This window comes from Dama dama, chromosome X (assembly GCF_033118175.1).
Source record: "Dama dama isolate Ldn47 chromosome X, ASM3311817v1, whole genome shotgun sequence".
Lineage (NCBI taxonomy): Eukaryota > Metazoa > Chordata > Mammalia > Artiodactyla > Cervidae > Dama > Dama dama.
The window spans coordinates 86821171-86847306 of NC_083714.1; the positions used below are offsets into that span (position 1 = coordinate 86821171).

Genomic DNA, 26136 nt, shown 5'->3' on the forward strand with positions numbered 1-26136 from the left:
TTTGCATCATTGATGATTCCCAATGTAATATTTTTTCTTTGTCATAATAAAATGATTAATATAGTTTAAAATAGGGGTTCCTTAATGCCAGTTGGAGCTATATAACCTTTCCTTGTTTTCCATTTCAGGAAAAGCACAATAGTGAGGCTATTGTTTCGCTTCTATGAGCCTCAAAAGGGTAACATTTACCTTGCTGGTCAAAATATACAAGATGTGAGCCTGGAAAGCCTTCGGAGGGCAGTGGGAGTGGTACCTCAGGTATTTAAAAAAAGGAAAAAAACCTATTTGGGGGAATATTTGTTGGGTTGCTGGATCTTTTACTAGAATAATTTGGATCCAAGGAGTCAGTATATGTTAATTTAAGTTGGAAGCGTTAGGCCCTACAGGCCATATTCTATTACCAAAAAACATGAATTTAAAAATCTTCATAATGGGAAGATTTTTTTTAAGCCTTAGGAAGAAAACTAAGGAAAGAACTCAGACTGGAGTCAGAACTGGATTCTAAGCCCAGCTTTAACCCTTATATGTTGTAAAGTTGTGGGCCTCAGTTTCCTCATCTGTAAAATAAAGATATCATTTTTCTTATAGGACAGAATTAATATGGATTAGAGATATATGTGTAAAGCACCAAGTACAATGTCCCTCACATAACTGTTCAGTAAATGAAAACTATTATTTGAGCAGTTTTTGACATAATAAATCTATAAAAATTATAAAACAATTTGGCTTCCAACTTAAAGTTGGTATGCCTTATCCCCAAGTACCAAGCACAGTGCCTGACCCATAGTGAGCATTTAACAAGTATTTGCTGAGTGACTGTAGGGGGAAACAAGTTCAGAGTAAGCTCTGAGAAGATAAGGAGATAGCCTTATAGGTTATAAGTTTTTCTGATGCTGAAAGCCAATAGAAAGACCTGGGACTTAGTTGTAGCATAGGTGGTTAAGTTGCTAAGTCGTGTTCAACTCTTTGCGACCCCATGGACTGTAGCCTGCCAGGCTTCTTTGTCCATGTTATATAGCTAGTAAAAGGTCCTCAAGTGATCTGACGCATGCCACTCTGCCCTGTCCTCCCTTTCACTGAGAATCCCAAATTTGGAGTGCATGAGTCACCTAGGGAGATTATTGAAATTCCAACTCCCTTTCGCACACTGTTTATGAGGGCAGTGTGAGCCTCAGAAACCTGCATTTGCGAATATGCCTCCTAGGTGATTTTGATTTAGGTGATTTGTAGACTATATGTTGAATTATTTTGAAAAATAAAGCATTTTATTCACTAAGGAAAATATACATGGTCAATAAATGAAAGAAAAGATGCTCATCCTCATTAGAAGTCTTAGTAATTAAATCAGCAGTGGTATACCACTTTTTACCTATCAGACCGGTAAAGATTTAAAAACTCATGATGTCTAGTTTGGGTAAGGCTATGTGAAATGGCCAGTCTCTTGCTGGAGGAAGCATACAGCTTTCCTGATGAGCAAGTTGGCAGTATATAACAAGAGTCTGAAAAATATTTAGTCTTTATTACAGTAATTCTGTCTCTAGGAAGTTTTAGTAAGGAAATAAACAGAGAAGTGAACAGATTTTTATATGCTAAGCTGTTCATTATAGTTTGTTTATAATAGCAGAAATTAGGAACAATATAAATATCATGTTTGTAAAGAGTATTGAGTATCATGGAAAAATACTCAGATACAAAGTTTGTTGAAAAAGAATTTCCAAACAAAATGTAATATCTCCATTTTATAATATTAAATAAATACATGTAACAGAAAAAAATTGGAGAAAATACACCAACATGTTAATAGTAGTTATTGCTGGTTGGTGGGATTATGTATTGTTTAATTAACTTTTATTTTACCATACATTTTGTATTTTTAACATTTCCAGTTAGCATTTTTTTTTTCTAAATAGAGAATATTTCAAAATAAGCATTTTCTCTTTGCAGAACTTTAAACTCATTGGATTGAACTACCACCTCCATACAAGAAAAGTTTATATTAGTAGTAGGTGTAAAAGTTATTAAAATATTATTTGAAATAATATATGTAACTCTAGGGCTGATTATGATATTAAAGAAGATCTTAATTGAGTGTATTGGTTAATGTTAATCAATAGAATCATTTTGTTTCATCTTACTAACTGTTGCCTTACAACCATTGGATACTTAAAGAAAAGTGGGAGGTAGATACTTGCATTAAGTAAATTAGCTTTAGTGTGCCATGGCAGAATAAATTGAAATATCAAATGAATGCTTGCAGTGAACTTTCTCCCCCCAAATATCTATAATGCATAAATTCTTTGCTTTTTGTGCTTTAAATCCAATTGAAAAGCTTCTGAAATATTAATATATGAAAATATATTCAGTTTCATTAGTAATAAGAGAAATGCGAATTTAAACAAAAACCACATTTTACCCATAAAAGTAGCAACAATGAAAACTTATTAATATCCAGGGTTGTTGAGGATATGGGGACCTGGCACCCTCATACATTGTTGGTTGGAGTGTATGCTGTTGGAGCGTTTTTGGAAGACAGTTGGGCCATACTATCCAAGGGTAAATGTATGCTTGTAACCCATCAGTCTGCTTCTAGGAATCCTTCTTATAGAAATACATGAGTATGTATAAGTCATTATACAATGATATTTTATTTCAACATTGTTTACAGTAGCAAAAGTTTTAACTAATATCCATCAGTATAGGAATGGATAAGATAAATATGATACATCCTTAGTATCACAGAACTGTTAAAAAGAATGAGGTATGTTTCTGTTATTGACATGAACAATCCCCAGAATGTGTTAAGTGAAAAAAACAACTTATACAGTATGGCCCCACTTTTGTTGGGGGGGAAAAAAGGTGTATGTTTAAGCATATAAATGTATCAGAAAAAGTTTGGAATGATACACAACAAATGGTTCATGGTGATTAGCTCTGGGAAGGGAAGTGGAGTGGGCATGAGGGATGATATTAATAAAAGACCCCTTTTATCACATTTTTACTCTTTATGTCTTTACTGTTGTTTGAATTTTAAAAATATGAAACATGCGTATCTATGTGTGTATATATATAAATCTGGTCCAGGATGCTGTCCTCTTCCATAATACCATTTACTACAACCTCTTATATGGAAACATCAGTGCTTCACCCGAGGAAGTATATGCAGTGGCAAAATTAGCTGGACTCCATGATGCAATTCTTCGAATGCCACATGGATATGACACTCAAGTAGGGGAACGAGGACTCAAGCTTTCAGGTAATCAAAGATTTTAGACCTGGCCCCCACTTATATTCACCCCTCAAACTTTAATTTGTCAGAACCATTTACTAGAAAATGTAATGACAGAGTACAAACCTAATGCTTATCTAGTCTCTTTTGGCAAAGTTCCCAGTTTCCTGTCTATCACTGTAAATAAACAGTTCAACATGCTAGAAGTAACTGTTACAAAATCATGCAGGTCTCTTTTTTTTTTCACTCACAGCTGCAAACACTGTAAGTGCTTAATAGTAAGTTACTGATACATGGTGAGATCAGTGTTAACTTATTATCTTAAAGGAAAGCCAAGATCATTATTCACATTGGAAAGAAGAGTAGAGACAAGTAATTTGATAGTAAATAGTGTATCTTCTCATAGCTCAGCTGGTAAAGAATCTTCCTGCAATGCAGGAGACCCCAGTTCAATTCCTTGCCCACTCCAGTGTTCATGGGCTTCCCTGGTGGCTAAGATGGTAAAGAATCCGCCTGCAATGTGGGAGACCTGGATTTGATCCCTGAGTTGGGAAGATCATGGAGGAGGGCATGGCAACCCACTCCAGTATTCTTGCAAGGAGAACCCCCATGAACAGAGGAGCCTGGCATGCTACAGCCCATGGGGTTGCAAAGAGTTGGACACGACTGAGCAACTAAGCATAGCACAGTGTATCTCCTCATAATTTCTTAGATTATTATGGGATATTTTTGATACTTTAGACTTCCTTATACTTGGTATACTTTCTTATAGCCAGCTTCATTTTCCTGTCTTTGTTGGTTCAGTGACCAAGTAAATTTTAGGGCTTCTTCATTTTAAGTGTTTAATTATGAGATGATTATTAAGTTTTATAATGGATTATCCTAAAATGAATTTTCTTGAGGATTCATAAAAATGTTTCTTTGCCCTGAATTATTTGAATTCTGAAAGTATGATAATATCTAGTGCCTGAAAGTATTAATGTAACTCATATAAACATGCTACACTCTTTGCATTTACTCTTCATTCTAGCTTAGTTTGGGGGGGGCGCTTTGTAGATTAGGGATGAGGGTAAGAAAAAGAGAATGAAGAATATCCACATGAATTTTAATGAATCTTATTTCTCATGATAAACTGGCATCACAACATTGACTAGGTACATTCTGTGTGCAAGCAGCTTGCAAGAATACTGGAGTGGGTAGCCATTCACTTCTCCAGGGGATCTTCCTGACTCAGGGATCGAACCCTGGTCTCCTGCATTGCAGGCAAATTCTTTACTGTCTGAGCCACCAGGGAATCTTTTATACTTCCAACCAGAGTTTTATGTAAGATTGATGGCCTTAGACCTATGAGAGTCCCAATGAAGAAAGAAAGGTTTCTTTATTTTCTTTAGAGTATATTTAGGAGTAATTGTGGGTTTGTACATTGTGAAAGAAAAAGCATTGGACTGGGAATTAGTCGAGTCTTGTTCAGATTCTACCAGAACTTGCTCTGTGACCTCGAGCAAATCACTTAACTTTTCTGGGCCTCTGTAGTCTTTCTGTTTTAAAATTCTGCTGTGCTAGAGCCCTATAGCAAAGAACTAAGGTGAAATAAGAGGTCCTAGGATACAGCCTTAACATTGAAAGAGTGCTGTGAAAATAATAGCTTTCTGTAAAAAAAAAAAAGTCTTTCAGAATACTGGCTGAATGGTACTTTGTTATATTAAGAATTAATTTAGATATTCATAGTTTCATGTCTTCAGGTTTTCAGACTTCATATATTGAATTTGCTTTTGGCTTTGTGGATTCTGTCATATTGGAATTTTTCTATCTGAAGTCACTGTTCATTGGGAAGTAATATAAAGTACATATAAAATAATGTATGTCATGAGCATATTTTTGGTGAGAGAAGTAATTCTAGAATCGAAATTGTCACCTCCCCTCTTTGTTCTTTTTGCCTGCCATGAAGTCAGAATCCAGAATTACATTAATGTTCCAGGGAATATAGTTTGTCAAGGGATATTATATATGAACATAGACTCTTAAAAATGAGTAAAATGAATAATCAAGAGTAAAAGTAAATATTGAAGGTATTACTTGGTGGTTATGATTAATGGAAAAATACTAGAAATATAAAATATGTCTTTATGTTATACTCTGTTAAAATTTTCTTTACCAGGAGGAGAAAAGCAAAGAGTAGCAATTGCAAGAGCCATTTTGAAGAACCCCCCAGTCATTCTGTATGATGAAGCTACTTCATCATTAGATTCAATTACTGAAGAGGTAAATGATGGTGAAAACATAAAACTCTTCAATTCTCATTGCTTAACTCTTTTCCAGGGAAATTTCAGTAAGTAGCTACATTCTTTCCCTTTTTGAATGAGCTTCAAAAGGAGGTGCTTAGCCCTTTTCTCTGATAAAGGAAGTGTTGATAGTAAGAATGCCAGATTATCACATATTTTAAGTCTGTCTGCAAATATATCTCCTTTTGAAACTATGTGGCACCTTTTGTTCTTATTGTATAATGCTTGCATCTTGCAAAGCTCTGGGAATCACCTAATCTGCCACATATCACACATTGAAACAAGTCATGTAAATGGTTCTGACACAGTACATACCAGAAAAACTTTCACTTATCATGGAGCAGCTCACTAAGGTGCAAACTTGGCACACACAGACTACAGTGCTGATATCAATTTATGTTCATTTTACAACAAGTATTGTGCTACAGTGCTGGTATCAATTTATGTTCATTTTACAAGTATTGTGAAGCTCTAAGATGTTATGAAATTGATGTCATGGTACTACCCAGAAACCACAGTAGACTTCATAACATTTTTGTATTAAACTAAAGACTTGACGGCAGTCATAATATCATAAATGAATCCCCTTAATCTAGAACTGAAGATTGTGTCCATGGGATTTCCCAGGGAAGAATACTGGAGAGGGTTGCCATTTCCTTCTCAAAGCACTGAAGATAAGAGTGATGTAATTTATCAGTTGCCTCCATTCACCTACATTTTACTTGAATATATAGTAAAACCATGTTGTTGAAGGATAAGGCTGAATTCAGCTTCACAACATGTATGACATATATTGATATTTGCATATGGAGTTAAGGTTCGGGGGATACTAGTTGTTCTACCATATGTTTAAAACAACTTAGTTTCCAGGTCAGTTGTTTAGCATGAGGATTTGTTCTATTTATTTATTTTAAAAATTTGAAATCTTATTTATATATTTTTTAATGGAATGACTTTTCTAAAAATTATTTATTTTTGGTTGCACTTGGTCTTTGTTGTGATGTGCAGGCTTTCACTAGTTGTGGCAAGCAGGGGCTGCTCTTCAGTGTGGTGCTTGGGCTTCTCTTATTGTGGAGCACAGGCTCTAGACACATGGGCTCGGTAATTGCAGCTCACAGGCCCTAGAGCTCAGTACTTGTGGCATGCAGGCTCAGTAGTTGTAGTGCACAGGATTAGTTGCTCCATGGCATGTGAAATCTTCCTGGACCAGGGATCAAACCAATGTCTTCTGCATTGGCAGGCAAATTCCTATCTACTGTACCACCAGGGACATCTGACATTTTATTTTAAATATAGCATTGTGTACATGTCAATCCCAAACTCCCAATCTAACCCTACCCCCATTCTGCATATAAATATCATATGATGTTTATCTTTTTCTGACTTACTTCACTTAGTATGATAATCTTCAGGTTCATCCACGTTGCTGAAAATGGCATTATTTCATTCTTTTTAGTGGCTGAATGATATTCCATTATGTACATATACCATATCTTCTTTATCCATTCATCTGTCAATAGACATTTAGGCTGCTTCAGGCCATGACTGTTGTGTAAGCAGTGCCATAATGAACACTGGGATGCATATATCCTTTTGAACCATTTTATTTTCCAGATTATAGGACGGAGTGAGATGGCTGGATCATATTGTAGCTCTGTTTTTAGGCTTTGAGGGAACCTCTATACTGTTAACCATAGTGGCTGTACCGTTTTACATTCCTACCAGCAGTGTAGGAAAATTCTCCTTTCATCACACCCTCTCCAGCATTTATTGTTTGTAGACTTTTTGATGATGGCCATTCTAACTATTGTGAGGTGATACCTCATTGTAGTTTTGATTTGCATAATTAGTGATGTCAAGCATCTTTTCATGTGCCTCTTGGCCATCAGTGTGTCTCCTTTGTAGAAATTTCTCTATGTCTTCTGTCCATTTTTTGATTCAGTTGTTTGTTTTTGATATTGAGCTTCATGAGCTGTTTGTAAATTTTGGAGACTAATTCCTTGTCAGTAATATCATTTGCAAATATTTTCTGTCTTCTGTGGGTTGTCTTTTCATTTTGTTTATGGTTTCCTTTGTTGTGCAAAAGCTTTTGTGTTTAGTCAGGTTTCATTTACTTTTGTTTTTATTTGTATTACTCTGTGAGATGGATCAAAAGAGAGATTGCTCCAATTTGTGTAAGCATGTTCTGCTTATGTTTTCCTGTAAGAGTTTTATAGTATCTGATCTTAAATTTGGGTCTTTAATCCATTTTGAGTTTATTTTTATGTATGGTGTTAAAGAATGTTCTAATTTCATTTTTTTTACATATAGCTGTCCAATTTTCCCAGCACCACTTATTGAAGAGGCTATCTTTGCCCCATTGTATATTCTTGCCTCCTTTGTCAAAAATAAGGTACCCATAGATGCATGGGTTTATCTATGGGTTCTCTGTCTTATTCCATTGGTCTATATTTCTGTTTTTGTGCCAGTACCATAACTGTTTTGATGACTGTAGCTTTGTAGTATAGTCTGAAGCCAGGGAGCCCAGTTCCTCCACCTCCGTTTTTCTTTATCAAGTTAGCTTAGTCTATTCAGGGTTTTTTGTGGCTCCATACAAATTTTAAGATTTTTTTTGTCTAATTCTATGAAAAATGCCATTGATAATTTCATAGGGCTTGCACTGATCTCTAGATTTCCTTGGGTAGTATAATCATTTTGAAAATATTCTTTTAATCCAAGAACTTGATATCTATCCATCTGTTTTTGTCATCTTTGATTTCCTTCATCATTACAGTTTTCTGCGTATAGGTCTTTTGCCTTCTTAGGTATGTTTATTCCTAGGTATTCTTTTTTTTGCAGTGGTAAATGGGATTGTCACCTTAATTTCTTTTTCTGATCTTTTGTTGTTAGTATATGGGAATGCAAGAGATTTCTGTATCCTGCAACTTGACTAAATTCATTGATTAGCTCTAGTAGTTTTCTGATTGCATCTTTAGGATTTTCAGTGTATAGAATCATGTTATCTGCAAACAGTGACAGTTTTACTTCTTTTCCCATTTGGATTCCTTTTATTTTTCTTCTCTGATTGCCATGGTTTGGACTTCCAAATAATGGAATAATTCAGTAATTATTGAATAATAATGGTGAATGTGGGCACCTTTGTCTTGTTCCTGATCTTAACAGAAATGCTTTCAGTTTTTCACCATTGAGAATGATGTTTGCTCTGGGTTTGTCATATTTATTGTGTTGACGTTATGTTCCCTCTATGCTCATTTTCTGGAGAGTTTTTTAAATCATAAATGGGTGTTGAATTTTGTGAAAATCTTTATCTGCATCTATTGAGATGACCATATGGTTTTTATTCTTCAGTTTGTTAATATGGCTTATCACAGTGATTGATTTGCATATATTGAAGAATCCTTAAATCACTGAGATAAATTCAACTTGATCATGTTATATGAGTCTTTCAATATGTTGTTGGATTAGGTTTGCTAGTATTTTATTGGGAATTTATGGATGTATTTTCATCAGTTATATTGGCCTGTAATTTTCTTCTTTTGTGATATGTTTGTCTGGTTTTGGTATCAGGATGATGGTGCCTTGTAGAATGAGCTTGGGGGTATTCCTCCCTCTGCAATTTTTTGAAAGATTTTGAGAAGGATTGACATTAGGTTTTCTCTAAATATTTGATAGAATTCGCCTGTGAAGCCATCTGGCCCTGGGCTTTTGTTTGTTGGAATATTTAATCACAGTTTAAATTTCAGTGCTTGTGATTGGTCTTTTCATATTTTCTATTTTCCTGGTTCAGTCTTGGAAGGTTATACTTTTCTAAGAATTTGTCCATTTCTTCCATGTTGTCCATTTTATTGGCATATAGTTGCTTGTAGTAGTTTCTTATGATCCTTTGTGTTTCTGTAGTGTTGTAACTTCTTTTTCATTTCTAATGTTATTGATTCTAATCTTCTCCTTTTTTTCCTGATGAGTCTGGCTAAAGGTTTATCAATTTTGTTGATCTACTCAAAGAGCTAACTTTTGGTTTCATTGATCTTTGTTACTGTTTTCTTCATTTCTATTTCATTTATTTCTGCTCTGATCTTTATGATTTCTTTCCTTCTACTACTTAAGAGTTTTTTGTTCTTCTTTCTCTAGTTGCTTTAGGTATAAGGTTAGGTTGTTTATTTGATATTTTTCTTGTGTCTTGAGGTAGGATTGAATTGCTGTGTAAACTTCTCTCTCTGAACTGCTTTTGCTGTATCCCAAAGGTTTTGGGTCATCATGTCTTCATTGTCATTTGTTTCTAGATATTGTTTGGTTTCCTTTTTGATTTCTTCAGTGACATCTTGGTTATTTAGTAACATATATTTTAGCCTCTGGGTGTTTTTTACAGGTTTTTTTTTCTTTTTGTAATTGATTTCTAATCTCGTAGTATGACCAGAAAAGATGCTTGATATGATTTCAGTTTTCTTAAATTTACTGAGGCTTGATTTGTGGCACAAAATGTGATCTATCCTGAAGAATGTTCCTTGTGCACTTAAGAAGAAAGTATTTGCTGCTGCTTTCAGATAGAATGTCATGTAAATCTCAGTTAAGTCTGTCTTGAAGCTTGTATTTTCTTATTAATTTTCTGTCTGGATGTTCTGTCCACTGAAGAGAGTGGGGTGTTAAAGTCCCCCCACTATTATTGTGTTACTGTTGATTTGTCCTTTTTATGGCTCTTAGTGTTTGCCTTATATATTGTGGTGCTCCTATATTGGATGCATATACATTTATAATTATTATATATTCTTCTTGGATTGATTCCTTGATCACTATGTAGTGTCCTTCTTTGTCTCTTGTAACAGTCTTTATTTTACAGTCTGCTTCTTCTCATAGGAGTATGGCTACTCCATCTTTTGATTTTTATTTGCATGGATTACCTTTTTCCATCCCCTCACTTTCAGTCCATATGTGTTCCTAGGTCTAAAATTGGTCTCTCATAAACAGCATATAGAGTGGTCTTTTTTTGTATCTATTCAGCCAGTCTATGTCTTTTGGTTGGAGCATTTAATCCATTCATATTTGAGGTAATTATCAATGTGTGTGTGTATGTGTATATATATATATATATATATATATCCTTATTGCCATTTGTTCACTGTTTTGATTGTTTCGGATTTTTTTTTTGTAGGTCATTTTTTCTCTTCTTCCTCTTTTGTTCTCTTGCGAATTGATGACTAACTTTAGTGTTGTGTTTGGATTCCTTTTTTTGTTTTGTATGTGTATCTGTTAATATTTTAGATTTGTGGTATGCAGTTACCATGAGGTTTTGGTATGTGTCATGCTCAGTTACTTCAGTCGTATACAACTTTTTGTGATCCCATGGACCATTGCCCACTAGACTCCTCTGTCCATGGGATTCTCCAGGCAGAAATACTGGAGTGGGTTGCCATTTCCTTCTCCAGGGGATCTTTGCAACCCAGGGATTGAGCCCGAGTCTCTTGTGTCTCCTGCATTGCAGATGGATTCTTTATTGCTGCGCCACCAGGGAAGCCCAGTTTTGATAAAGCAGTCTTTATATTAGCAAGATTGTTTTAAGTTGTGAGTCTTTTAATTTCTCATTTGTTCCCAATACCCTGCATTTGTGCTCTCCTCTCCTCACAGTTGCTGGCTTTGATATCATATTTTTGTGTAGATTGTTTCCTTCCTTTAATGTATATTTGCCTTTACCGGTGAGTTTTTCCATTCATAATGTTCCTGTTTCTATTTGTGGCCTTTTCTTTTCTGCTTAGAGAAGTAACAAGTAATTGTTGCAAAGTCAGTCTAGTGATATTGAATTCTCCTAGCTTTAACTTTTCTGCAAAGCTTTTGATTTCTCCATCAAATGTGAATGAGAACCTTGCTGGGTAGAGTATTCTTGGTTGTAGGTTATTCCCTTTCATTGCTTTAAATATATTGTGCCAATCCCTTCTGACCTGCAGAGTTTCTGTTGAGAAATAAGCTGATAACCTTAAAGAGTTCCCTTGTATGTTATTTGTTGTTTTTCCTTTGTTGCTTTTAGTATTTTTTTGTCTTTAATTTTTGTCAAGTTGAATACTATGTGTCTTGGTATATCCCTCCTTGGTTTATCCTGCCTGGGACTCCCTGTGCTTCCTGGACATGGATGACTGTTTCCTTTCCCATGTCAGGGAAGTTCTCAGCTATTGTCTCTTCAGAATGTTTTCTCGCGTCCTTTTTCTCTCTTGTCCTTCTGGGACTCCTATAATGTGAATGTTGTTATGTTTAATATTGGCCCAGAAGTCTCTTAGACTGACTTCTTTTCTTTCTTTCTTTTTTTTTCTTTATTCTGTGATTTCTACCATTCTGTCTTTCTGGTCACTTATCTCTTCTTCTGCCTCAGTTATTCTGCTGTTGATTCTTTCCAATGTATTTTTCATTTCAGTTATTGTATTATCCATCTCTGTTCTTTAGTTCCTTTAGGTCTCTGTTAAACCTTTCTTGCATTTTCTCGATCTTTGGTCTTTTTTTTTCTCAGGATCTTGGATCATCTTCACTATCATTTCTGAGTTATTTTTCTAATAGGTGTCTATCTCCACTTAGTTTTCTTCTGGGGTTTTATCTTGTTCTCTCATCTAGGACATATTCCTCTGCCATCTCATTTTATCCAATTTTCTGTGATTATAGTTTCTATTCTGCCAGCTGCAGTATTGTAGTTCATCTTGCTTCTGCTATCTGCTCTCTGGTGGATGCGGCTGTCTAAGGAGTTTGTGTAGGCTTCCTGATGGGAGGGACTGGTTCCTGCTCTGTGGTGAGTGGATCTGGGTCTTGTCCTTCTGGTGGGCAGGGCCATGCTCGTGGAGACTTGAAGCCACTTGTCTGTGGTGGGGTGGGGTTAATGGTGGCTTCCTGGTAGCCTCACATCAATGAGTACTCCACAGATATGCCACTGCCAGTGTCTTTATCCCCATAGTGAACCACAGCTGCCACCTGCCTCTGCAGGAGACCCTCTAGTATTAGCAGATAGGTCTTGCATAGTATCTTATGAAGTCACTGCTTTTTTATCCTGGGTCCTGGTGCACACACAACCTTGTGTCTGTCCTCCAAAAGTGGCATTTCTGCTTTCCCCATCTCTTTGGAACTAGGCTGGGAAGCCTGATGTGAAACTTAGGACTTTCACTCCTGTGGAAGAACTTCTGTGGTATAATTTTTATCATGTTGTGCCCCTCCTACCATCTTGTTGTGTCTTCTTTGCCTTTGGATGTAGGGTATCTTTTTTGCTAGGTTCAAGCTTTTTTTTTTTTGCCTTTGGTTGTTCAGTAGTTGGTTGTGATTTTAGTGTTTATGTAAGAGTGAGCTCATGTCTTTCTACTCTGCCATCTTAAGCTAATCTGACAATTTGTTATATTTAAAGAGAACCTTAAGCTGCATTAGACCCCATTCACGAGCAGACTAGGAATCTGCTTACAAGAACTTTAAATCTAAAAATGTGTCATCCACATGTATTGCAAATTTGGAGTCCCCACAACAGTCATTATTTGAGGCACATACCTTTACTATCTCAAGGAGCATAATCCATTAATTGCCAGCAGAAAAGAGTCCCCTGCTGAGGGAATGAGTTATCAGAAGATTTAGTAAGTTTGAATTGACCTTTTAAAAAGGTCCAGAGCATCATTAGGATGGCAGTTTAAGTTTTTGAGTGTAAGATATGATGCCTCGAGCATCATAGTTTTTCTTAGATTTTCAGTCTGCACTTGATTTTCAGTCTGCCATAGTAAAGTTTAAGGTCTTCTTTTCCTGGGTAACCATCTACTCAGGTATTTTTATTCCTTTAATAAATACAGTGATTAGATATACCTATAGGAAGACATTGGTCCTATCCCCATCCCCCACATTGCTATTTCCATCTAGCTAATTGTACTTAGACCCAGGTTTCCAAGTATAGCTGAATATATATACAACTGCCTTACTTTTTTGTTATTTTTGTTTAGTGGCTAAGTCATGTCTCTTTTGTGACCCCATGGACTATAGCCCACTAGGCTGTTCTGTCCAAGGAATTTCCCAGGCAAGAATTCTGGAGTGGGTTACCATTTACTTCTCCAAGGGATTGTGCCAACCCAGGTGTCAAACCTGTGTCTCCTGCCTTGCAGGTGGATTCTTTACCACTGAGCCACCAGGGAAGTCCTCACTTATATTTTATAGACAGTAAGCAAAAAAAGTGTATTTTCCAGAATACCTCAAGAAGTCAGAATACTTCTGAAAAAGAAGTTTCTTCAAGTTAAACATGAACAGTTGTCCTTGTCAATCTTTCTGTCCTCTGAGTTAGAACTAAGGAAAAGCAAACGCTCCTGTGCTCTTTGAGTCTTCTATCTTTTCTTGATTTTTTTAAATTTCTCTGCATCATATCATTTGGTTGCCTACTTATTTTGTTTTTGCTCTCTTTGGCCAGATAAACATCATACCTAGCTATTCTCCTGCCATCAGTGGATTCATTTTATTTGTTTGTTTTTAAGTATGGGAAATATCCACCTTAAAGCTAATTTAAAGAAGTGGTTGCCTATCTTAAAGCTAGCTTCTTCCATGATAATGTGGTCATGTTTGCCTTCTCTCTTTGATTGATTTGTTCTCTTGTTCGTAACTATTAGATTGGGGAAAATATTTGGTAGTGGTATAAAGTTTATATAACAAAATTAACTGGCATTTTATATGTTCTTTTAAGAAATATATGGTTATTTTAATTTACATTTACCTAATAGATAAATCTCCCCCCCTTACTGTTCTTGTTGTCAAACTTGCAGACTATTCTTGGTGCCATGAGGGATGCAGTGAAACATAGAACTTCTATTTTCATTGCACACAGATTGTCAACAGTGGTTGATGCAGATGAAATTATTGTCTTGAACCAGGTAAGACATTTAACTTTAAAGTTTAATGTTTGAAGTATATTAGAAATTGTTGCAAACACAGCAACTTACAGTTTCTAAAGAAATTTTTAGAATTTGTGTTCTTTGAATAAGATTGTATCCTGATAGGATTCCATTTTTATCTCCATTGATAGGAACAACCTGTGCCACTTACAAAAATGAATAAAATGTATTAATTCACTCTTTTTTTTTTTTGCTGAGACATGCAGAGAATTTTTATTTATCACATTTGTTAATACTTAAGTTTTACTTGCAGAACAGATTCACCAATAGAAGAGCAGGCTGTTAGTAGGTATTAGTAGGGTTCAGTCAGGGATCTAGTATAGCATCTAGGAAGCACACAAGAGGTGGTTCAATAGAGAGGGGTCATAGCTCTCAAATGCCAACTTTTGGTACAGTAAGCTGTCAATCACTGTTTATTTAGATGCTTTGGTTGGTTGATACACTACATATTTTTCAGTTAGGGATTACTTTTGTTGTTGTTTTTTGTTTGTTTTTAAAATTTTTTTTCAGTTATCTTTAGAGGTTAGGTGTTGGGGCCCATCCCCCAACAACAGAATAGTGTTCTTATTAGAAGTTCCTAAAAAGGACTGATGCTGAAGCTGAAACTCCAGTACTTTGGCCACTTCATTCCAGGAGTTGACTCACTGGAAAAAACCCTGATGCTGGGAGGGATTGGGGGCAGGAGGAGAAGAGGACGACAGAGGATGAGATGGCTGGATGGCATCACCGATTCAATGCACATGAGTTTGAGTAAACTCCTGGAGTTGGTGATGGACAGGGAGGCCTGGCGTGCTGCATTGGGAGTTGGTGATGGACAGGGAGGCCTGGTGTGCTACGATTCACGAGGTCGCAAAGAGTCAGACAGGACTGAGCGACTGAACTGAACTGAACTGAACACTGGCAGTTCCAGCATGTGAAGTGTGATAGGACATAGCCAGGAAGATGAGAAATTGAAGCCATCATCTAGGGGTTATATAGTCCATCCCTGTTGCTCCTTGCATCCTGCGGGTCCTCTTTGCTACCCTCTCCATTAAACCCATTAACATGCAGGATCCTCATTTGCTTCACAATGGTGCTTTTACCAGATTCACCAGCAGCAGCAGATGGTGCATGGTCCGGTAGACCTGCTTGTCCTTCTGCAGCTGCTTCTTGATCTTCTTGTTGGCCTCACGCTGCTCCTTCTCCTCGTTGTGCTGGTCCTCAGTCTTTTCTGTTTTCAAGACAGCCCGTGGCAGCGGGGCCAGGCATGGGCAGCCTCACGCGGCCTGAGAGGGCCGGGGCAGCGCCGGGCGGACAGGCTGGCCCGGCGCAAACTCGGCTCCTCGGGGAGGAGCACCAAGGGAGGGCGGTGTCGCTGTGGCCAAGAGGAGAGAGTGGCTCCCAGCCCATCGAGCTGGAGTGCAGGGGGTCTAATGGCTGCTGCGGAGTGAGATGGACCTGAGCTGGAGCTGCAGGCGCTACTGCCACTGCGGCCACCACTCTTATTGGCAGAGCTCCTCAGCGGGTGCAGGGAGGTGGAGGCGGAGGCTGTGAAGGGGGTGGAAGGAAGAGGAGGAGGAGGAGGAGGGATGAGGAGGTTAATTCACACTTTATTAACATTTTAAGAGCAAAGTTAGATGAGGAAAGCATTAAATCCTATTATGTTAGAAACAGTTTTAAAGGGTTTGTATTTAAAACAATTTTTCTGCATTCATTTTTGCTCTGTACAGAATATTTGCTTAATGTCTTCAGTGTATTTCATATTTTCATTTTCCTAATACCTGCACACACCCTTGATGTTTAAAAGAAAATTACCATAAAATAAAGTGGTCATTTTCAAACATGGCCATTTTTATTTTGTATTTTTCCTCATGAGGAAAGTAAGAAAAATGACAGCCTACTTTATTTCTCTGAGGGAATTACTGTAAGAGTGTACTCTCTAAATATTCTGAACAGATCAGAGTGCCACTATTGCAATTGGTAGATTTGAAAATTGTAATAGTTTTACTTTTCTCCTCTCTGTAGGGATATGTTATCTCCACCCACCTTTGTACTTGATTATTTCTAATGATGTTCTCTATGTTTATTTTTACCATCTAACAAGTAAACCTTCAATTCTTTATCATTTTGAAAGCATAAGTACTGGGAGTTGAGAGCAGAAGCATTCTCCTCTACATTCTGTACTGAGAGAGAATTTTTTGCATCACTAAAATTTCTTATAGAATGTTTACTTCCGTGATATGGATATTATTTCTTTTTTGTGTTACCACTTGCTCAAAAATGCTAATATTCACTAAAGAGTAAACTGATTTTTTTTCAGTATAATTGTCCAGAATGTCTAAAATGGGAAGTTTTATAAATATACTTTATTATCTCATTGATGTTTAAGTATCTGAAGTAAAATCTGCTCTTGTGCTTTTTACTGAACTTTTCAATTGTATGCCATCATGTACATAGAGCCTTTTCTTATAAATATAAAACATTAAAAGTACCTTAACAAGTATAAGCCATAGGACTGGAAAAATGTCAGTTTTCATTCCAGTCCCAAAGAAGGACAGTGCCAAAGATTGTAAACTACTGTACAGTTGAGCTCATTTCACGTGCTAGTAAGGTTATACTCAACATCTTTCAAGCTAGGTCTCAGCAGTGTGTGAACCGAGAACTTCCAGATGTACAAGCTTCATTTAGAAAAGGCAGAGGAACCAGAGATCAAATTGCCAACATTCACTGAATCATGCAGAAAGCAAGGGAGTTACAGAAAAACATCAACCTCTGCTTCATTAACTACACTAAAGTCTTTGACTATGTGGATCACAGCAAACTGGAAAATTCTTAAAGTAATAGGAATACCAGACCACCTTACCTGTCTCCTGAGAAACCTGTATGTGGGTCAAGAAGCATACAAGACATGGAACAACTGGTCAAAATTGGGAAAGGAGTATGACAGTCTGTATATTGTCACCCTGTTTATTTAACTTATATACAGAGTATATCATGTGAAATGACAGGCTGGATGAATCACAAGCTGGAATCAAGACTGCCAGGAAATATATCAACACCCTCAGATATGCATATGATACCACTCTAATGGCAGAAAGTGAAGAGGGACTAAAGAGCCTCTTGATGAAGGTGAAACAGGAGACTGAAAAAAACTAAATTTAAAAAAATATATGAATTTAAAGCAAACGGAAAAAAATAAAACTATCTGCATAAAGAATTGATAACATAACCATGAAGAAGAAAAATAGCATGCAGAACCAACCCAAGTAATAACTTTTGAACACATTACTCTTATTTTTTAGCCTTAGTAGAATGTAAGGATAAATATAACTCAGATTTGAACTTAGTAAGTTTGTTGTTGGTAGTATGGGAGTATCTATTTTGAAACTATTTTCTGTATATCATATGACTGAGCATATGAGTTAATATATTGATGTTGTTGAGAAATAAAGGTCTTACTTGGGAGAAGAAAGATACAAATATGGAATAGGAGAATGGGAGGAAGAACCTTGTGATGTTATATTGGAACAGAATTATCAATATTAGTTTATGATGAAAAGTTCCTAACTCTGTTCAGGGAAAAGGTCTAGAAGCAATGAAATCCCAGTAGTACTGAGTATAACTAGCACCTAGATCTTACACAAAATGCTATTCCTCAACAAAAAGAATCAAGGAGCATTTTGAGTGGATTCCCACTGGCCAAATGTGGGATAATTTGATCATTAAAAAATGATACTTATAAATTACAACACACTGAATAAAAAGTAAATCTATAATTCTATAGTAATGCTTAGGGAAAGCTCTTCTTTAAAAATAAAATCTTGCCACTTACAGCAACATTAATGGACCTGGAGGGTATTATGCCAAGCCAAATGAAAATACATCAGAGAAAAATATATACCATATGATTTTACTCATATGTGGAGTCTAAAAAAACTGAGCAAATAAACAAACAACAGAAACAGACCATAGATACAGAGAACACACTGGTGATTGCCAGAGGGGAGAGAGTGAGGAGATAGATGTAATAGGTGAAGGGTATTAAGAGGTACAAACTAAGTCATAGGGATGTAATTTACACATAAAGAATATAGTCAATAATATAATAACTTTGTATGGTGACAGATGGTAACTGAACTTAGGTAATCATTTCATAATATATAAAAACAATCACTGTGTTATACATCTGAAATTTATATTGTATGCTTTCTTTTGTTTTAATCAGGGTGTAGTTGCTTTACAAAGTTGTACAACAAAGTGAATTAGCTGTATGTATACATATATCCTCTCCTTCATGGCCCTCCATCCCACCCAATATTGTATGGTAATTGTAACTCAATAAAAAAAAAGAATGTTAACACACATATAAGGAATGATACATTTAGAAAATCATTTTACAGCCACCATTGTAGTAAAAGATTTAGATAAATATCATCGTTTGCTAAAACCATATGGTGAAAAACTATTGGGGAATAGAATAGTCACTTAACCCATAGATTACTTTACTTTTACAAAGAAAAAAATACCTTTAAAATAGAGAAATCTGGTAGACACTGCCTTAACCAAATGATCAAACTTAATATCATTAATTATGGAGGAAACTGACATCATATATCTCCTAATATGATACACTGAGGATGTATCATCACCTATATTGTATTTCAGCAAAAATGTTTAGCCTAGATCTAAGAATCAGGAAAAACTAGAGAAATATAACTTGAAGTTCATTCTTTAGAAAATAAGCCTGGATATTTTAGAAATGTTATTGTCATATTCACACAGACTAGAAAACTTATAAATTCAACATGTTGATCCTGATTGGATCCTAGATGGAAAATATATATATGTGTGTGTGTGTGTGTGTGTGTGTGTATTATTGGGATCATTGGTAAAATCTGAATATGGACTATAAATTAGATGAATTTCTTAGGTGTGATATAGTTGTATTCCAGTCATATAGGAGAATGTCCTTGTTTTCAGGTGTGTGTGTGTACATGCTCAGTCATGTCCAACTCTTTGTGACCCCATGGACTCTAGCCCACCAGGCTTCTCTGTCCGTGGAATTTTCCAGGCAAGAATACTGGAGCAGTTTGCCATTTCCTTCTTCAGGGGATCTTCCCAACCCAAGGATCAAACCTTTCATCTCCTACATTGGCAGGCAGATTCTTTACCACTAGTGCCCCCTGGGAAGCCCTTTCAGGAGACACATGCTAATGAAATACTTAGGGGTGAAATGTTATGATGTCCACAATTCACTCTTAAATAATTTAGCAAAAAGTAATATAAATTTAGAGATAGGATCAAGTGAGAGAAAGCAAATGTGGAAAAAGTAACAGTTGCTAACCCAGGAGAAGCATATATAGGTGTTCATTTTTACCATTCTTGCATCATTTCAAATTTGAAATGGGATGGTAAATAAATAAGGAACAATTGGAGAACAAGAGATTTTGGAAATCAAAACTGTCATTGCTGAAATAAAGTCAAGGAAATCTCTAAAGAGTAAAACAAAAAGAGAGAAAATAGAGGAAAGATTTGAAAACAAGAAAATTAGTCTAAGAGGTCCAACATTTGACTAACATTCTAGAAAAAGGGAGTCAGACAAAGGAAGGGTATATCCAAAGACTAATATCCCCCAAATGTCCAGAACTTCAGAGCATGAGTTTCCAGATTGAAAGGGCCTAGCAAATAGCCACCACAATAAACAGAGGGAGGAAAAAGAATACACAAATTATCATAAAATTTCAGAATTGAGGATAAGGAAAACAGCTTAAAAGCTGTAAGAGAAATATCTTCTGGTGGGGGGGGTGCTAAATAATAGATTATATAACATAGTTGATAATGAGAAAAACACTGTTCAGACAAGCTTAAAGTTTAGAGTGGATTACCAATAGTGACATAGAAAACTAAGCAAATGAAATAATAAGGCAATTACTAAGTCCAGGAAGAATAAGAAATTAAGAGAAAGTATATGTAAAGTCCTAGTACCTGACAACAGGTAATACTTACATAGTTATGATAAAGCAAACATTGTATATTAAATAACATTTATGATATAACAAATGTTATTAGGAGAGTGAATTTGACGCATGGGAAAGTGGAATAGTTGAAAGTGCTGGATCTCATTAATTAAATGCTAGAATAAATAGCTACAAATTGGGGGATAAGAAGGAGGTATTCAAGGGTAGAGAAGGAGGAAACAAAAGAATGTACTTTTTATCAGCTTTGTAATTACTATAAGCTATGTACATTTATGCTTTAATACAAGTAAAATAATTTAAACTACACATTTTTACTACAGGATAAATTTTTATAATTTATTTCATTACTTTTCTGCAAAACTAGTTCCATTCTTTCTAATATTTTTTGATGCAGCTTTCATAGAAGATTTTTTTTAATTGATGTATAATTGATGTATAATTGATGTACAATGTTGTGTTAGTGATTCAGGTTTTTTTTTCAGATTATATTCCATTGTAAGTTACTATAAGATATTGAATACAATTCCCTGTGAGTGAAAAGAAAGTGTTAGTTGCTCAATCATGTCTGACTCTTTGCGACGCCATGGAATGTAGCCTGCCAGGCTCCTCTGTCCATGGAATTCTCCAGGCAAGAATACTGGAGTGGGTAGCCATTCCATTCTCCAGGGGATCTTCCCAACCCAGGGATTGAACCTGGGTCTCGTGCACTACTGACAGATTCTTTACCGTCTGAGCCACCAGGAAAGTCCCTGTGCTATTGAGTAAATCCTTTTTGCTTATCTATTTTATATATAGTAGTTTGTATCTATTAACTCCATACTCGACTGTCCTTTTCCCCTCCATGTCCTCTTTAGTGACCATAAATTTGTTTTCTGTATCTGTGCATTGAGAATTTTATTTTGTTTTTTTACAGTGGTAAATAAAAAAGTATAAAATATGTAACCTTGGGGACTTTTATGCCAATGAAGTTGTCCACACACCTTGGGGTTGAGGACTACATGCAGGATCCAGAGGAATTCAATTAGCAGAGGAAAATAATTCTCAAGACTCTCCAGCCAGGAATCAAGGAGATGCTTAAATTAACCACTCAGAAGTGGGCACATACAAATTTCAGTTATTTAGCTTAAGGTTATATTTTTAAAGGTCTTATCACCAGGAGCACCACTGAAAGTGACAAAAGTACTTTTGTCTTCTAGTATGTTTAACAGTAGCTCTCAAGAGACAAATTAATTGCAGATATAAGAGTTTGGCATCAATACCAAATCTATGCAGTGTTAAGTTTAATAGCTATTGTTAAGAAAAATAGCTACTGGAAGAAATAAACATCATGGAGGAATCTTGTTTATTTCAAAGTACACATAGGGTTTTGGCATATTATTTTTAAATCCTTTAAATCTCTGTATAACTGTGCTTTTGATTTAAATATGATTTACTGATTACAGAAAATACCACCTTTAGAAAATCTTCACCTTCCTTTTCTGCTCTTCAAAATGAAAAAAAAAACATTCAGACTTTATTTTCTTTAAGTGAAATACTTCATGTTATATAGAATTTCATAGCTTTTTGGTTTTTTATCATACTGGTAGCTCAACAATAATGAAGGCATTCCTACCTTGAATTTTCCCACATATACTGTAATTAAGAAATAGGGAAAATTATTTTAATGAATGCAATCTTTCACAATTCTTACTTGGAAAGTATTATGTGTTTTCCGTTATTATGCTAGTTATATGACTTTGTCTATGTTTCTCTTATTTTTGCTTATTAGGGTAAGGTAGCTGAACGTGGTACCCACCATGATTTGCTTGCTAACCCTAGCAGTATCTATTCAGAAATGTGGCATACACAGAGCAGCCGTGTGCAGAACCATGATAACCCCAAATGGGATGCAAAGAAGGAAAATGTGTCCAAAGAAGAAGAAAGGAAGAGACTACAAGAAGAAATTGTCAGCAGTGTCAAAGGCTGTGGAAACTGTTCCTGCTAAGTCATATGAAACATTTTCTTTTCTTCCTTCATCCTTCCCTTACTCACTCACTCCCTCCCTCTCTCATTTCCTTCCTTCCTTCCTCTTTTTACCTTGACTACACATTTGCACTGAAGCAGAATTGTTTTATTAAAAAAAAATCAGACATTCCCATTTTCTATAGTCCTTCTTTTAGATAAGATTTATTTGAAAAGGGAATTGAGTTTTACATCTTTCACAATCTACTTGATGTGGAATCTGTATTTATCTCCTAATTATTTTCTTGTTACTGCCTTAGTTGTGGTCAAAGCATAATTGTTGTTACTACTTGACTATACCCCATTTCCATTTTTGAGGCCTGACAGTCATTTGATATCAATAACCAGATAAATCAGCTTGATTTCCAAAATTTTTGTAGTTTTTCAAACCTCCTTTATGCTGACAAATTAGAAGAAAAGTATCTATTTTGTTTTTTAAAAGTGTAGATTTTCTTTCTCCATTGAAATACTTGAATGATAGATAACAATACTTAAATTTTTAGAAATAGTTGCCACCATATATCTTTAAGAGGAAAAACCTTGATTCTCATGTTGATATATAGAATGTTCATCATTAATCAGCATTATAACTGTCATCTAGTGCTGGGAATTTTATTTTTCCACCAAATGAGATGTAGCTTTTGTTTTGGACAAGAAATCATAATTTGTCTTAAAAGATTTGCAAACCTTGTTATAGTTTGAGACTTACTATACTGGGAGTGCACGACTGAGCAACTTTACTTTTACTTTTCACTTTCATGCATTGGAGAAGGAAATGGCAACCCACTCCAGTGTGGGTTGCCCAGTCCCAGGGATGGTGGAGCCTGGTGGGCTGCCGTCTGTGGGGTCGCACAGAGTCGGACCCGACTGATGCGACTTAGCAGCAGCAGCACCAGCATACTGGGAGTGATCTAAAAAGCTTAGGATGTTAATTGGGTTTTCTGTTTCCATCTTAAATGCACTGCTTTTGCTATCTGAAGTTATACAAAGAAACAACCGAATGGGATGTGTGCACACACACATGTGTATAAAGCAAAATCTATTTAACAATTATTAATAACCTTTAGACAAATAGAGGATTACAAAAATATTTAGATGATCAAGCCTCTAATCTGTGTTGACACTTCAGAATTACTTTATTACCAGATCTTCCCTTCCTTTTTCAGTAGTTTAATGAGTTTAAGCTTGAAATAACAAGGAGGAGCCCAAATAAGATAATTAAGTTTTACTGGTTAGGAATAATTAATAAAATGTTGGTATATATTCACTTAGAAAGTTCCTTTCCTTTTCCAACTTGAATTTGCTTTAATTTGTTTGGTAGTAATCATTCAGCTTGAAAAACTGTATATAATAAGGCTTTGTTACTCATAACTGTATATAATGAGGCTTTGTTTCTCAGAAAAGGTGTTAAAATATCTATTTTATTGGTCTGTGGTTTTATTGTCTTTTAAATGATAATTTGGTATGGATGAGACTAAGTTTTTTTTTCTGATTTATGTTGTTGTCATTAGTAGGTAGATATCTAAGCTTATCTAAGTCTAGTCTCCAGTTTTGTTATATAAAGGTGATGAGATAAGTAGCTTGAAGCTAGTATTTTGTGGTTAGTCTTTGATACCAGAGCAAGTGGTAGGATCTTGCTTTTGGAGTTGAAGTTAACACTGAGATGCTTAATCAGCTGCAATATGAGGGGAGGTTTGGGACATTTCTTACTCTAATACCATAGATGTGATTGCTTTTCTGAGGAACAGCAACCAAAAAAACATGTCCTTTGAATAACCCAGCTGCATTACTAGAAATAATGGTTAGTCTAGGTAGAAATTCTGCTTCTGTTAATTCCTTCTGTACATTTTTAATGTTGCTGATAGAAAATATTTAATTTTATTGCATAATCAAGCAGGTAAAATTGAAATAATCATTAGTAATATTCATTTTGAATGTGAATAGTGGTATTCAAAGTAAGTGATTCTGTGATATGGGAAACATATAGTCAAAGAAGGACAGGAATGTTTTTAGGGTGGGGATAATTCCCCCACTAAGAAATTTGAAAGTACTTTCATGTGGTTGGAGGTGGTCTCTAGACCATTGGGTCACTGTGGTCATTAACCAGTATTTTCAGCTAATAAAAACTTTAATTACCTGAAAAACACAGTTACTGTAGGGGCTACAACTAAGTCTTAATTTTTTTTCTCTTAACTCCATCTTATTAAGGTGGTTCTATACACTGACATAGTAGACAAATTAAAATGAAAGAAAAACTTCCTAGGATTATTCACTCAGAGGAAGTTCCAAGAAAGGGACATTTATCATAACGTACTAATTTTACATTAAAATATTACACACAAAAGTACAAATTTCAAAGTTAACATCACAAAATAATATTTTTTTAAATGTCTTGGGATGAATAAGCTACAATTTTGGCATATGAGCTCTGAAAATGGAGCAGGGGATAGGGTTTTGTTTCTTAATATCCCTTTATTTTTAAGATTGAAAATTTTACTTTCTTCCTAAGGGAATCCCAGTTTACAAAGATTAAATTGAAGCCAAGGTAATTTGGGATCATAAAAACTGGGCCAGATGCCTTCCTGAAGGTTTTAACATAGAAATATTTTGGTGAGGAGATGGGCTCCTTTGGAAATTTTTGAACAGCTCAAGTCTGATGGTCACTTGTGAGAATCAGAAAGAGGCCTTAGCATTTGGATAAACTCAAAATATGCATTTACTTCTCCTCTGCAGGGATTTGAACCTTTTCTATACCTTTAGTTAAATATTTTGCCTTTTCCCTTAGATGCTAACAAAGCTCAGTGTGTGAAGATGGTTAGTTTAAAAATATGTTTTGCTTTTAAAGGTAAGATATTTAAAATTAATATGATTCCTTATTTCTGGATCACTTTGCACACACTGCCATCTTGCTCCTATCCTTCTTTATTGCTGGTTGTCTCAGGAAATGCAACTTTGACCAGTATATACTCATGATTCTCTTACCTTGTAACTTCATCATAGGATATTCTACTGTGTATTGGTAGTTGAAAGCATTTAAATATGTTTACAAAGGCAGCTTTCTTATAGAAAGGTCCCTTCTCTCCTGCTTTGAGTATATAGATTTTGAATATAAACTGCATAATAAATGACAGTATGAAGTCAAATCAGCTGCTTAAGATTGGTTAAGATAAAATAACTCAGTGTGGAAGCTTATTTACCACAGATGTATTGTTGTAACAATCTGTGCAGATAATCAGTACTAAATAAACTATGTCTTTGTGGCTCAAAATGGGTGTCCCATTGAAGCAACTCTTCTGCAATGCATAGGGAGAATTAATATTTTGCTATTCACACACTCCAAATAAGTACAGATTTAATAGACAGTCTGGGAGTATGGCCTTACAGCCTTATGCAAAAAGTGAAAACTTGAATTGTCTCAAAGAGAAAGTAATTGTTTCCAGTGCTCATAATATGGGTAAAATGGTAGCAAATTACAGTGCTTTCACTTAGCATTAAGCTGTCATACTTTTAATGACCAGTCAGTGAAAGGCAGCCTTCTATTGCCCCCAGTTTCTCAGTTCTAATGACTAAGAAAGAAATCTTTAGGGTAGAAAAATGCCTTAACTGCAAACCATGCATTAAATTAGTATTTTGATTAGCTAGGTAGAATTGGAAATGTACTAGCTTTAACTAGAAATGGGTTGGAACATTTTTGGTTTAAAACAAAGGCAATGGATTGTTTGCATATTTCCTGTTCTTACACAGCTACACTAGAATGTTTTTCCACTGATGACTTTCTGTTTTATAATATC

The 26136-nt window shown here is 35.5% G+C and overlaps 1 protein-coding gene across 1 annotated transcript in view; it reads left to right on the plus strand.

Moving 5' to 3' along the window:
* Positions 1–22481, plus strand: part of ABCB7 (ATP binding cassette subfamily B member 7) — a 135099-nt gene extending 112618 nt beyond the window's left edge. Inside the window, exons 12-16 of the mRNA XM_061137933.1 lie at positions 129–258; positions 3082–3253; positions 5385–5488; positions 14259–14366; positions 22113–22481. Coding sequence (XP_060993916.1) covers positions 129–258; positions 3082–3253; positions 5385–5488; positions 14259–14366; positions 22113–22328 — 730 coding nt within the window. The 3' untranslated portion in view covers positions 22329–22481. The remainder of the gene's footprint in view (positions 1–128; positions 259–3081; positions 3254–5384; positions 5489–14258; positions 14367–22112) is intronic.
* The last annotated feature ends 3655 nt before the right edge of the window (positions 22482–26136 follow it).